This window comes from Sardina pilchardus, chromosome 13 (assembly GCF_963854185.1).
Source record: "Sardina pilchardus chromosome 13, fSarPil1.1, whole genome shotgun sequence".
NCBI classification, from domain to species: Eukaryota; Metazoa; Chordata; class Actinopteri; order Clupeiformes; family Clupeidae; genus Sardina; species Sardina pilchardus.
Window position 1 is genome coordinate 20,220,870 of NC_085006.1, and position 12,050 is coordinate 20,232,919.

A 12,050-nucleotide genomic window follows, 5' to 3' on the forward strand; every position below is an offset into this window, starting at 1 on the left:
GACAGAGAAGGAGACCACAACACAAGTGTGTGTGTGTGTGTGTGTGTGTCTGTGTCTGTGTCTGTGTCTGTGTCTGTGTCTGTGTCTGTGTCTGTGTGTCTGTGTGTCTGTGTGTGTCTGTGTCTGTGTCCGTGTGTGATTAATTTGTTTGGAAAGTAGTAGTTCAAATACAAGGTATGTTCCGAGACTGTATGTATCAATGTACACATGCCACATATCCCCTTCGCAGGGTCTATGCCTTTATCCTATATGTGCTCTAAATACATGGACAGAGAAGGAGACCACAACACAAGTGTGTGTGTGTGTGTGAGAGAGAGTGAGAGGGAGAGAGAGATAGAGAGAGAGAGCGAGAGAGGGAAAAGTTTAGAGGCTAAGCCCTCAGAGTCGATCAGCCACCAAGTGAATTCTATTTCATCTCCGCCCCCCTTGCCTCCCCTCGGTAGCCATATTCAGGCCAAAGATGAGTCATAGGCAGATAAAAACGCTACGCCGTGACACTAAACACATTTATCAGCACACACACGACACGGGAGGGCCGCGCGCCAGCCTGCTTTACGAGCCACTGAGATGGACTTTGATCATCGGCGCCTCGCAGGCCCTCTCAGCCGCTTGAAGGCCCCGAAGGGTCCGCAGAGAGCGATATTGCCGATTTAAACCCATTTTTTCATGGGCATCGACAACAAGAACCTTTGCCTGAGGAAATCAGAGAGGAAGGAGGATAAAAAAAAAAACACTCATAATTGTAATTGTGGCATATTTGACATAAAAAGGGTGCGTTTCCCCCCCTCAAACCCCCAACAATTTCTCTGTGAAGTGTGCATGGTTGATATGCTTATGCTGTATATGAGCCCGATGCCTTTTCATCTGTTGACCGCTTTTTTCTTTTTTTTTTTTTTTTTGCTGTGCTTTTTTTTTTGGGCTCGAGTGCGGTGGTGTCCGGACAGGATTCATGTCGGCTGCTGCGGATTACTTTCTTTTTAATAAATGATTTAATTTATTTTTAAATGATGTTATGCTTTCCTTAAAAGTTTTTATTTTGTTTTGGAAATTGAAACCTGATGTGTGTGATCCCTCAACATGCCGGAGAATTGCACTCATGGTGAGTAGTACTGGTTTGTTCCTTTTAAGTACTACGTTCTGCCCCTGGTTGGGCAAAGGGAGATTCAGGTGAGTAGGGCCCCCGTTTGGGGATAGTTTTTGTTGGGTGGTAGTCAGCGTCAGGGACGGCTGAGCTATCGGCCCTGGACATTAAGGTCTCCCCAGTAAGAAAGGAAATATTGTGTGCGCACACAGATGGGCCTACGTCAACGAATCTCCAAAGAGTGGCAACAGCTCTGGGTGTTTGAGAAGGATCACTATCACTGGTTTGCTAAATTAGACTCTGGCAAAGTCTATCTGTTAAAAACAGACCTGTCTTCTTGTTATTCCACCTTATGTCTTTTATGTTAATTATTCTTTATTGCTTTCTTTTTATTTTTTTATTTTATCATTATTACTATTATTATTATTATTATTCCTCTTTGCTCATCTATGCTTTTACCTATTACTGTTTGGTTTTTGTTTATGTAAAGCACATTGAATGACCTCTGTGTATGAAATGCGCTATATAAATAAACTTGACTTGACTTGACTTGACTTGACTTTCAAAGAGTTATCATCGAGTGCAGCAACGTAGAATCTCTCCACAGCAGAGCCGGCAGCCTTGCGTTTCATGAGTCACGGCGCAAGGCGCCTGATCAAAACAACGGATGACCTGGAATAGTCCTTGTACCTATTTTTCCCTTCAAAGGCAACAACAGCAGCAAAAAAATAAAAAATGATGAGCACCAAAGAGAAGAGCGTCTTCACCGGCACCTCTTCAAAAACTGCCCTGAAGCCCGGCCCATAAGTTAAATAACAATTCCAGCCTCGGGCGATAGAGACAGAGGCATAATGCGTTAAGCCTGCTGGCCTTTTTGACTTATGAATCCACACCAGCAGTTCTTCTCCAGGGCTGTGGGTCGTTATCGCCGCGTGCTATTTTTTCCCCTCAGAGTTCAGCGATATGTCGTGGATGTCAAGGTTTCTCAACGCTGGAGCTCTCAGCCAGCCAATGGGAGAGAAGGGCCTCTCTCTCTCTCTCTCTCTCTCTCTCTCTCTCTCTCTCTCTCTCTCTCTCTCTCTCTCTTTCTCGCTCGTTCTGCTTCATAAGGAAGAGAGATTTGATTCGCTGTCTCCTCAATCTCTGCTGTGATCAAGGAAAACATCTCACTCTGGTCCAGACTGACTGTGCTTTCATGTGTTCTCTTCAGTGTGTTTAATCGATGCAGCAGCCCCCAAGGTGAATAGAGAATGCAGCGGGATAAGAAACGCCATCATTACTTACACTGGACAAGGGATGCATTTTAGCAACATGTTTTTATATTTTATTTGTTTCCTGCATGGAGTATAATGTCTGAGAGAAGCATTTTTTACTGCTTGTCTGACACATCAAATTACATATTTTTTTATGTAGGACACAAACAATGTCACAAATGTAATGCTGTTACCTGTTTCAAGCACATTTCCCCCCCTTAGTGTTGTATTACACACGTTCATCGTTGTCAGTTGCTTTGAAGTGTCACATATTTCATAATAATGGGTTTTGAAGCAAAGAAAGAAATCAGTGATGGCAGCAGTGTAATAACAAAGGTGTAACATTCTTAGAATGCTTTTGTTGTTGTTTTGTTATTCAGATGATACATAAAAATAGAGTACACACATTCATTCAAGTCTTTTTCTGATTCAGATTTTAGTTTTTTTTAAATCTGATTTGACAGTAATTGTGCATTTTGACAGAAACATTTACAGATGGCTTGAAAAGCACTCTTTTGATTTGAGGTAGTACAGAAGCACCAGGCGCTTGTGAGCGTTAAATGCTGCACCACGTCGCTCTCGTGCGTTGACAGCGGCTGTTAATCAGTCTCATTTCTGGCCGGCATCAACTGTGCTCCCCAGCCACGCTAATGAACATGTCGGACACCGTCCACACAAAGTAAACAAGTTGTCATGATGGCCTCTCCCATCTCCCCCACCCCACCGCCACCCGCCCCTTACCTCGCCCCACCCCAACCCCCCCCCCCCCCCCCGATCTGGCGCTCCTCCTCTTCCTCGCTCTCCTTCACCTTCCTCCTTCCTCCTGCCGTCAAATGCATTAACCGTCCTCTGATGGATGGCGTGCGAAGTGCTGACCAGCGTAGAATAAGGTATGCATCAGCTCCGTGTAATTTGAGGGAGCCGCTCCGCGCGCCTCATAAATCCCCCTCTTTTGTTTGTTTGCGCGCCGAGTAAATCAGAGACTCGGGAGTGCCGCTTCATTAAACATTACATTTAGGTGACAAATGCGCGGGGCCCCGACGCACATTCGTCATGCCTTTTCTTCGGCGCGCTCCCAACTTCTTCTGCAAGTCGTATGTTGACAGCTTGGGTGAGTTGGAGTTCGCTCAACTGCTGAATATCTTAATTTAAAAGTTCCATGAAACACCTTATTGATTATACTGCCTGGCGCTTTCAACAGGATTTGATGCCTAAGCTATATACTGGTAATGAATCTAAAGAGACAGGTTTACCCTGCCTTCGGTGACACCACAACATTTTATTGAAGTCTTTCACACTGTGCCTTGCATAAAGAAGCTGTAGAAACATAGGTTGGTCTTTGAAATGTGTAACTCTCCATGATTGATACTATGGTATATGAATGGTTCAGTGATACCATTACATTCGGGGAAGTTTGGTAGAGTGGTTGCGTGCACATCCCACCTATCTGTAGGCCAGGTGCAGGATAAAGTACAGCTGTGGGAAAAAAAGATGAAAAGACCACTGCACATTTTTCTGATGTCATCGTACGGTTGCTGAGTGACATTCAAAGGAGCTCACGGTCATATTCAAAGTTGAGAGACCACTGCACATTTGAATATGCACGTTGAATGCACATTCCGTCAACTCTTTCATTTTTTCCAGAGCTGTATACAAAGGTAAACATGGTATTGCACAGGTATGACACAGAAAAAAGTTTTGGCCCCCTGATGAAGGTCTGGTTACTCCAGTGTATGGACATTCTCTCCTTTGTTCTAGTACATTCTATCTATTGTTCTATTACATTCTATTTTTTCTTCTATCACATTCTATCCTTTGTTCTATTACATTCTATCTCAGCATGTTAGTAATGTTGGCTTTATCTCTGTCATTTGTCTCTTTCAGTCCCTGCAAACATCTACAAAGTGTCGGAGGACATCACTATAAACGAGGGCAGCAACGTGACGCTGACCTGTCTTGCCAGCGGTCGACCTGATCCCATGATTACCTGGCGTCTCCTCAACCCATCAGGTAGGACATCAGTCATTACTAGTTGTGTTGGGCACAGTTTCGCTCGCCAGGCTCGATGGCAGAGTTACTCAAAGAGAGAGTGGAAGGAGAGCGAGAGAGAGAGAGAGTGACAGAGGCTGTTTTTCACCCTTTTCAATTAAATTTCCCTCTTTACGATTTGAATGTATTCTTTTTTCCTTTCTTCTGACATGAAACATCCCATTGTACTTTTTAATTAGGCTTCTCCAAGGTGACCGTTCTTTTTTTGTGTGTGTGTGTGTGTGTGTGTGTGTGATAGTTATCACATGATCTTCAAAGGAAGCGTTGCCTCTGATGCACTATAATTGATTTCTGCCCAGATTGAATAACACCTGGAACCTTGTGTCAGTGTACCGCCGGTCTGCAGAACTAACTCCCAAACGGCTCGGGGAAATGTTCCTGAGTGCACGGCGAAACCCCCATCCCGCTCCCCCCCACCCCCGCCCCTGCTGAGTGATATTGATGGATCGTGTTTTGTTTTCGCACATGCAGCCAGCTGAGTTTGGTGTTCTGCAATGAATGTGTTTATTTGCTAAGTAATAGGAGGATGCCTGGACCTGTCCCCGCTGATTAGCCGCGTAGTCTGTCACGCAGCGGGCCGGAGCCGCGTATGTATTCATGGGCTCCAGCAGGAAGCACGCTGTGCAGGGAGGGCCGACCCTCGTCCGTCACTGCAACGATAAGCACTTTCCGTGAGGACTGTTTTTTGGTGAGGGGTGGGGTGGGGTGGGGGGGGGATTGGAACGTGCAGGTGGAGGTTTCCCCGGGGTGTCAGAGAGTCGTGTGTTTACCTTCCCTCCACGTGTATGTTTCAGTCATGCGTTTCATAGGCTGTGTCCAGAAGTCAAGCGTGCACGCTGGATAGTACCTTCTTTCCAGTAGCGTCTTAGTTAGCTTGCTCCTCAGTATGCGTCCCTACCTTCATTTGGACAGCACTAACTAGTTGGCGTCACCTGACTTGGGGGATCGATGCACGCTTGGAAATCACACCAAACGAAGTTCCCAACCATTGAGAGCGCCTGACTTTCGGACAGTCTATTCTGACGTAACTTCCGGAAAATGCACACTGCCCAGCGTGCGTACTGATGTTTCAGACACAGCCATAGCCTTCTGTAGCCGTGCGACTGTAATGAACAAGCGTTAATGCATTAGTTCCTATGATCCATTGTTTCAGAGAGTCAAAACTGCAGTGCTTCATTAAGGCTCCTGATTTGAGCCATGGTGAATATCACGCATGCATCATATAGACCGGCCAATTTGCCAGGCAGTTATTTCAACGTTGCGGACGGTGATGATAATGAACACTAATGGATCCGTCCTGCCAAAACACTGCCGTCCTTTATGATGAGCCAGCAGCTTCTTCAGGTAAAGCCCAAGAACAAGCAAAACTAATTACCTCAATGCAGTCAATTACCAATGCATTTATTACCCAACGTGAAGCCTGCACAATCATTCATACATAACCTGAAGGCTAAATTCTCGAGATGGAGGATGCTGAGGTGAACTAATTTTTGAACGTCTATGTGTTAAATTCTGAATACATTGAAGTGATAGAGCAGTCCCTGACAATTAAATCATTGCACATTCATTCTCAACTGCACTTTGAATCGGCGAAGCAGAAGCTTTATGGAAGCGATTGTTGATTAAGGCGGCATCTGTTAAAGCTGGCATCGAGTGCAAGGAATAGAGCGCCTGAACAAGGTGACTTACAACGCCGAGCGGTGTAGACAGTCGGCCCGCGCCGACTCGTGCCGTCACGCGGAATTGGATTCTGTGACATAGCACAAGCCCTCTCCTCATCAGCGCTTTAATTTGCAGGATTTGATTTGGGTAAAGATTTTACTGGCTGCGTCTCCATCACTCTTGTTAGTGGAGCGAGGGGGGAACTGTGTAGACGGCAACTTCTCTCCGAGGGAAGAAGATTAGAGAGCAGAACATTGCCCACAGGACTATCCAGATTACCTCACTGAATTGTGGCCAAGACAATAAAAACGAAAGCAATGAATGAAAAGCTTAAATAAAAGCTTGTGTTATAAACCGAATGACCCAGGTTTGCCTACGCCGGAGAGCGTTCAGTCAGGGAGTCTGATCTGACTCGGAAATAAGTTCCTAATTCTTTTTAATATCGACAAACACTATCCCCCACATGCTGAGTGAAGCAACCACACTTCATTTTCGGTAATGTTTCTGTCTATATTGTGTTTAAGTGCATCAACATTTCATTTCAGATTTTCAGAGAGGCATTCTTTATTGTTGTGGTTCTTAGATGTGGGGGCATGACCCCCCAGGGAGGACCTGGAAATTATTTTCCATCTGAAGCTTTCCTTAGATGAACAGATTTTAAAAAAGAAAAGAAAAGAAAATGGAATATTCAATACCCCTGTGATGAAGGCATGCAATTTGTAGTTTTTTCTGTAACGTACCTTCATGAAGGAAATAGAATGTGTGCGCTCTCTTTTTGTAAGTCAAAACTCGAGCTGCGCCTCTAGCCGACTGAATTCACAGATGCGCTGTGCGAGCTCGCCAGGGAAAGTACTCTATAGGCGGCCTTCTTTCACCTCAGGAGCGGCAGTTATAAATTGGATGAATGCTAGTTATCAATTGCACAATTATGCATTGGATTGTCAAAGGCTGGCATTGACATTAATGCCGCTGGCGTCGGCTTAGCCCACCTATGTGAGTAGACATTTTCTGTGTTCTGAGTTTACAACACAGATGTCGTCGCAGGAGGATGGAGGGAGGTTTATTTTATGCTTAATTAAAAAGTGTAACTATAGCAAGCAGATGACATAAAGAAAATGATACTGCCCAAAATGTAATGACCAGAAGTGTACTTGGAATACAATACAATGCTGCAACATTATCCAAAGTGAAACACAATGTCTCCTTGTTGGCCGGTAAGATCTGCCCCAAAATGTAACATGTATTCCTTGACGCAGGCTACTCCAAGTTTCAAATAAATCAGGCCAGTAGAAGTCCTACAGGCTGACAAACTGTGCCAAAAACATTGTCTCCTCTGGCGGAGATGAGGCTATACTAGCCTGTTTAGTCAATACAATCTGAATATCAGTTTATTCAAATCCATTTCCTTGTACTGAGATCAACTTTCTGAAGCCTAGCAATAGAGAGTGGATGATGGCCATACAGCTTAGTTAGGATCTGAATAGCTGACAAATACCTAGACTGATGCTATGTGTTCACATTGCACTTCTTGTTGTAAACAATAAACTGGTACATATTAGCTTCTCCTTAAGTATTATGCAGTGGTTAGGCCTTGAGGGAGGTTAGCTATCAGTGTGCGCTGTCAAATCAGTGGGATGGAAAGGAGATCATTAGTCATGGCTAATGTATTTTGGGAGTTCGCCAGACAAAAAAGTTTTAAGAACCACTGCTTTAGTAGAGCAAATTTAGGTATGGGCAGATACCTGGCTAGCCCATGCAGGCACAGTTTGAAGCACCGTTTCGATTGAGACGGTAGTCAGGTAGTAATGGGGTTTGCAGCGCAGACAAATCCTTTGGGCTGCACTGTGCAAGGAATCAAATCCCAAACATCTAAATCAAAGACAATGAGAGATAGAGACAGACAGAGAGAACGAGGGGGAGAGGAAGAGAGAGAGAGGGAGGGAGACAGAGAGAGGAAGAGGAGGAGATAGACAGAGAGAGGGAGAGAGACAGAGAGAGGAAGAGGAGGAGATAGACAGAGAGAGGGAGAGAGACAGAGAGAGGAGGAGGGGAAGGGAGGTCTGATAGAGATATTGAAATTCAAAATGTGTATTGAATCTCCCACACTCCTGTCCCTCGTGCAGCTGGACCCACTGAATATAGAAATCTTTTAAGTGGTTGCTGACAGGTACAAAAACTCCTAGTCCTTTATAATTCTCTCTCTATCTCTCACTCACACACACACACACACACACACACACACACACACACGCACACACACGCGCACATGCACACACACACAAGCACATCATACATTCCAAGACCACAGGCACCTCATTTCCAACACTTCAGGTTTCATTTTTCATGTGTCATGTTCATGGTCACTCCTCTTTCCCCTCGCAACCTATCGCCCACACATAGGTCAGTAAAGGGCAGAGCCAAGTCCGAGAGGCAGTTGAGAATTATTGACTGCAGAAGCACGTCAGATATTCCTCCATGTATTCCCAGACACGAAACATATTGAAGTATATTTTCTATCGCTAGTTCCCCACTGGCAAAATCAATGTACCAGCTAATTTGGATATTTTAGTCCCCAAAAATGTCCCCAAAAAGGTCATCCTCAAACTTTCTTTTGCATTTTCAAGCACAACTTCTCTCTCTCTCTCTCTCTCTCTCTCTCTCTCTCTCTCTCTCTCTCTCTCTCTCTCTCTCTCTCTCTCTCTCTCTCTCTCTCTCTCTCTCTCTCTCTCTCTGCCCATCACATACATAAAGAAAGAAAATTCACACATTTTCATCCTAGAAAATATGAAAGGCTCTTAATGTGTGTGCTTAATATGCTCCTTCTCACACTCCCTCACCCTTCCCATACATTCTAGAACATTTATCTTTCCCTTCATCATTCTACTTATCCAGTTTGTCTCTGTCATTTAGCACAGATGGCCACTCACCACAACACCTGTTAGCACAACAACAACTTTATACAACAACATGTCATGACAAACAAACAAAGATATCCCTGAAAGGTTTTTTATCTACGGAGGGCAATACATTTTTTAAAAGAAAGTACAATAGCTAGCCCAGAAGTGTCCACGGTGACCGTGACTCAGTCACTTAGATTCCAGAAATATCCGGAATCAGGTGGAAAACTGGTGGCGCTGGCTGTGGCGTCAGCAATCTGTCTGGTATGCCTCCGACAGCTGTAGTAGAAATACGGCAAGGGGGGAGCAGGTGATGGGGATTTCAGGTGAGCCTCGGCGGTGGTGCAGCTCACGCGGGGAACTCCCCACCTTACACACACACACACACACACACACACACACACACACACACACACACACCCTCCACAAACATAAACACACATACGCACAGATGGCAAAAGCTGTGTCCGTCAGGGCGGCTTAGCGCTCGTCTCACAGTCACGCAGTGACGGCAGCTATGGGCTGTCTCTCACAAGCTGTGCTTGCTGAAGGGGTTTATTTGGACAACATCCCCCACCCCTCAAACACACACACACACACAGACATACAGGCACATATTTCAGATCACTCAAAGACATATGTGTATGCACTCACACAGACACACAGACACACACACACACACACAAACACACACACACACACACACACACATACACACACACACACACACACACACACACACACACACACACACACACACACACACACACACACACACACACACACACACACACAAACACACAGCCAGCTTCTCTTGTTTTGATTCTCCATTCTTTGCTTTCATGCTGTGTCCTGTGGGCCGCGCGCTGCCCTCTGCTTCATGTTCCAGTGAACCGAAACTGTCCGAAATGGTCCTGTTTGCTGGTCAAGAGAGCGTTCACATGAGACACATCATTGCCCACTCCACACACACACACTCTCTCTCACACACACCCGTGCACACACAGAAATGCACACAAACACCCCCCCCCCGTAGGGTCAAGGGTTGTCAAACTGACAGCCGCCAAGCATGTCATCTTGAGAAGCGTTAGATGGGAAAATGATTCCACCCACAGTGTTCAAAATGTCCTGTTAGGCGGAAACGTTCATCCGTTCGGAGGCTTTCCACAAGCCTGCGCTTCATTAAGAATAGAATATGGCAGGCACATCGTTCCGCAATTAATGATTAAACATCAGAAAATTATTTTTTCTCAAAGAAACTGCCTTGATGTATCCATCTCCGCGTGAGCGGACTCAATTAATGGAGCTTAAGCTCATCCGAATGGAAATTATCAAAAAAAAAAAAAAAAAGTCCTTAGGAGTTTATATGTTTAAGACCAGGAAGTGTTGGGTCCCTGGGAATCATCCTCTGAATCATTGGACTTGTTGAATTTCATTTCTTAGTGCTACGTTTGTGCAGATTGGAGTCATTATCTTGTAGTCACTTTGGGCGTTTAGATAAAAAGGCCGACAGCAAGGCCACGTTTTCAAAGCCGGGGCAAAGACCCCGTAGTGAGGCCCAGCAGCAGGCATTTCCTTTTCCAGCTGTAAGTTGTGTGATGGAGCACCACAATAATGGGATACAACAACCCTCTCCATCACGTTCAACAGGGACACCTATGTCAGCTGAGAACATCAGTGTTGGGGGGGAAAAACACCAAATCCCAGAATGCTTTTGTTATTTTGGCCATGTCAAAACACTCTGTCCAAGTGCCACCCTTTTGTTCCTCTTTGGCGGGGGAGTTTGCTTGGAAACCATTTTGGCACAGTTTGAGGATAGCTGGGAGGAGGGTTCGGAGTGTGTGTGTGTGTGTGTGTGTGTGTGTGTGTGTGTGTGTGTGTGTGTGTGTGTGTGTGTGTGTGTGTGTGTGTGTGTGTGTGTGTGTGTGTGTGTGTGTGTGTGTGTGTGTGTGTGTGTGTGTGTGTGTGTGTGTGTGTGTGTGTGTGTGTGTGTGTGTGTGTGTGTGTGGGTGGGTGGGTGGGTGTGTAGAGGTCGAAGCAGCATCAAGTAAAATTCCATCAGATGGCGATGAGCAGGCCCGCTCTCTTAATTAATTAGAAAGGGAGAAAGAGTCGCGTTTGATCAGCCCTCCCTCCAAAATAGACTCGTGTGAATCCTAGTGAATTCAGCACCCACTTTCATGTCCACTCTCTTGGGTTCGCATTACTGAGTTTCTCACCAGAGCCTGTTTTTCTCTATTTTTTCTCTCTCTCTCTGTCTTTCATTCTGTCTCTTTTGAAAAGAAAAGATTTCTCAAAATAAGCCCCTGGAAACATATTGAAAGAGAATAGTGCCAAGAATCGATCTGTCAGGTCTAGCATCGGCCATGGTCAGGGAGTGTGTTTATTTATGCTTATTTGTATGTGTGTATGTGTGTGTGTGTGTGTGTGTGTGTGTGTGTGTGTGTGTGTGTGTGTGTGTGTGTGCGCGTATTTGTGTGTGTGTGTGAGTGCGCGTACTTGTGTGCGTGTGTGTGTGTCTGCGTACTTGTGTGTGTGTGTGTCTGTGTGTGTGTGTGTGTGTGTATGTGTGTGTGTGTGTGTGTGTGTGTGTGTGTGTGTGTGAATGTATGCCTACTTGTGTGTGTGTGTGCGTACTTGTGTGTGCGTACTTGTGTGTGTGTGTGTGTGTGTGTGTGTGTATGTGTGTGTGTACTTGTGTGTGTGTGTGTGTGTGTGTGTGTGTGTGTGTGTATATGTGTGTGTATATATGTGTGTGTGTGTGTGTGTGTGTGTGTGTGTGTAAGGGGGCAGAGCAGTAATCAATGAAGCAGAGGACCGAGCGTTTAGGCCCCTGCCCTCCCTCCCTGAGCCTCTGTGTGTCCACCGGTGGCAAATGCTAGAGTGCGCTGCAAAGGTCACTACCGGGGATGGAGGACACCCGCCGACACCCACCGACACGCACGGCGCGATGAGGCTTCGAGCGAAACAAGCTGGCGAGAGGCTTCGTCGAGCCTGGCATGTCTGGACTTCACGCCGCAGACGACCAAAATAGAAGCCAGACGAGGGCGACTGAGCGATGCCCCTGCCCGTCTGTGCCATCACGCACAACCACCCCACACACACACA

The 12,050-nt window shown here is 45.7% G+C and overlaps 1 protein-coding gene across 2 annotated transcripts in view; it reads left to right on the plus strand.

Moving 5' to 3' along the window:
- Positions 1 to 12,050, plus strand: part of lsamp (limbic system associated membrane protein) — a 401,092-nt gene that overhangs the window by 371,692 nt on the left and 17,350 nt on the right. For both annotated transcript variants that reach the window (XM_062552904.1, XM_062552903.1), the window contains one exon: positions 4,219 to 4,344. In XM_062552904.1, coding sequence (XP_062408888.1) covers positions 4,219 to 4,344 — 126 coding nt within the window. The remainder of the gene's footprint in view (positions 1 to 4,218; positions 4,345 to 12,050) is intronic.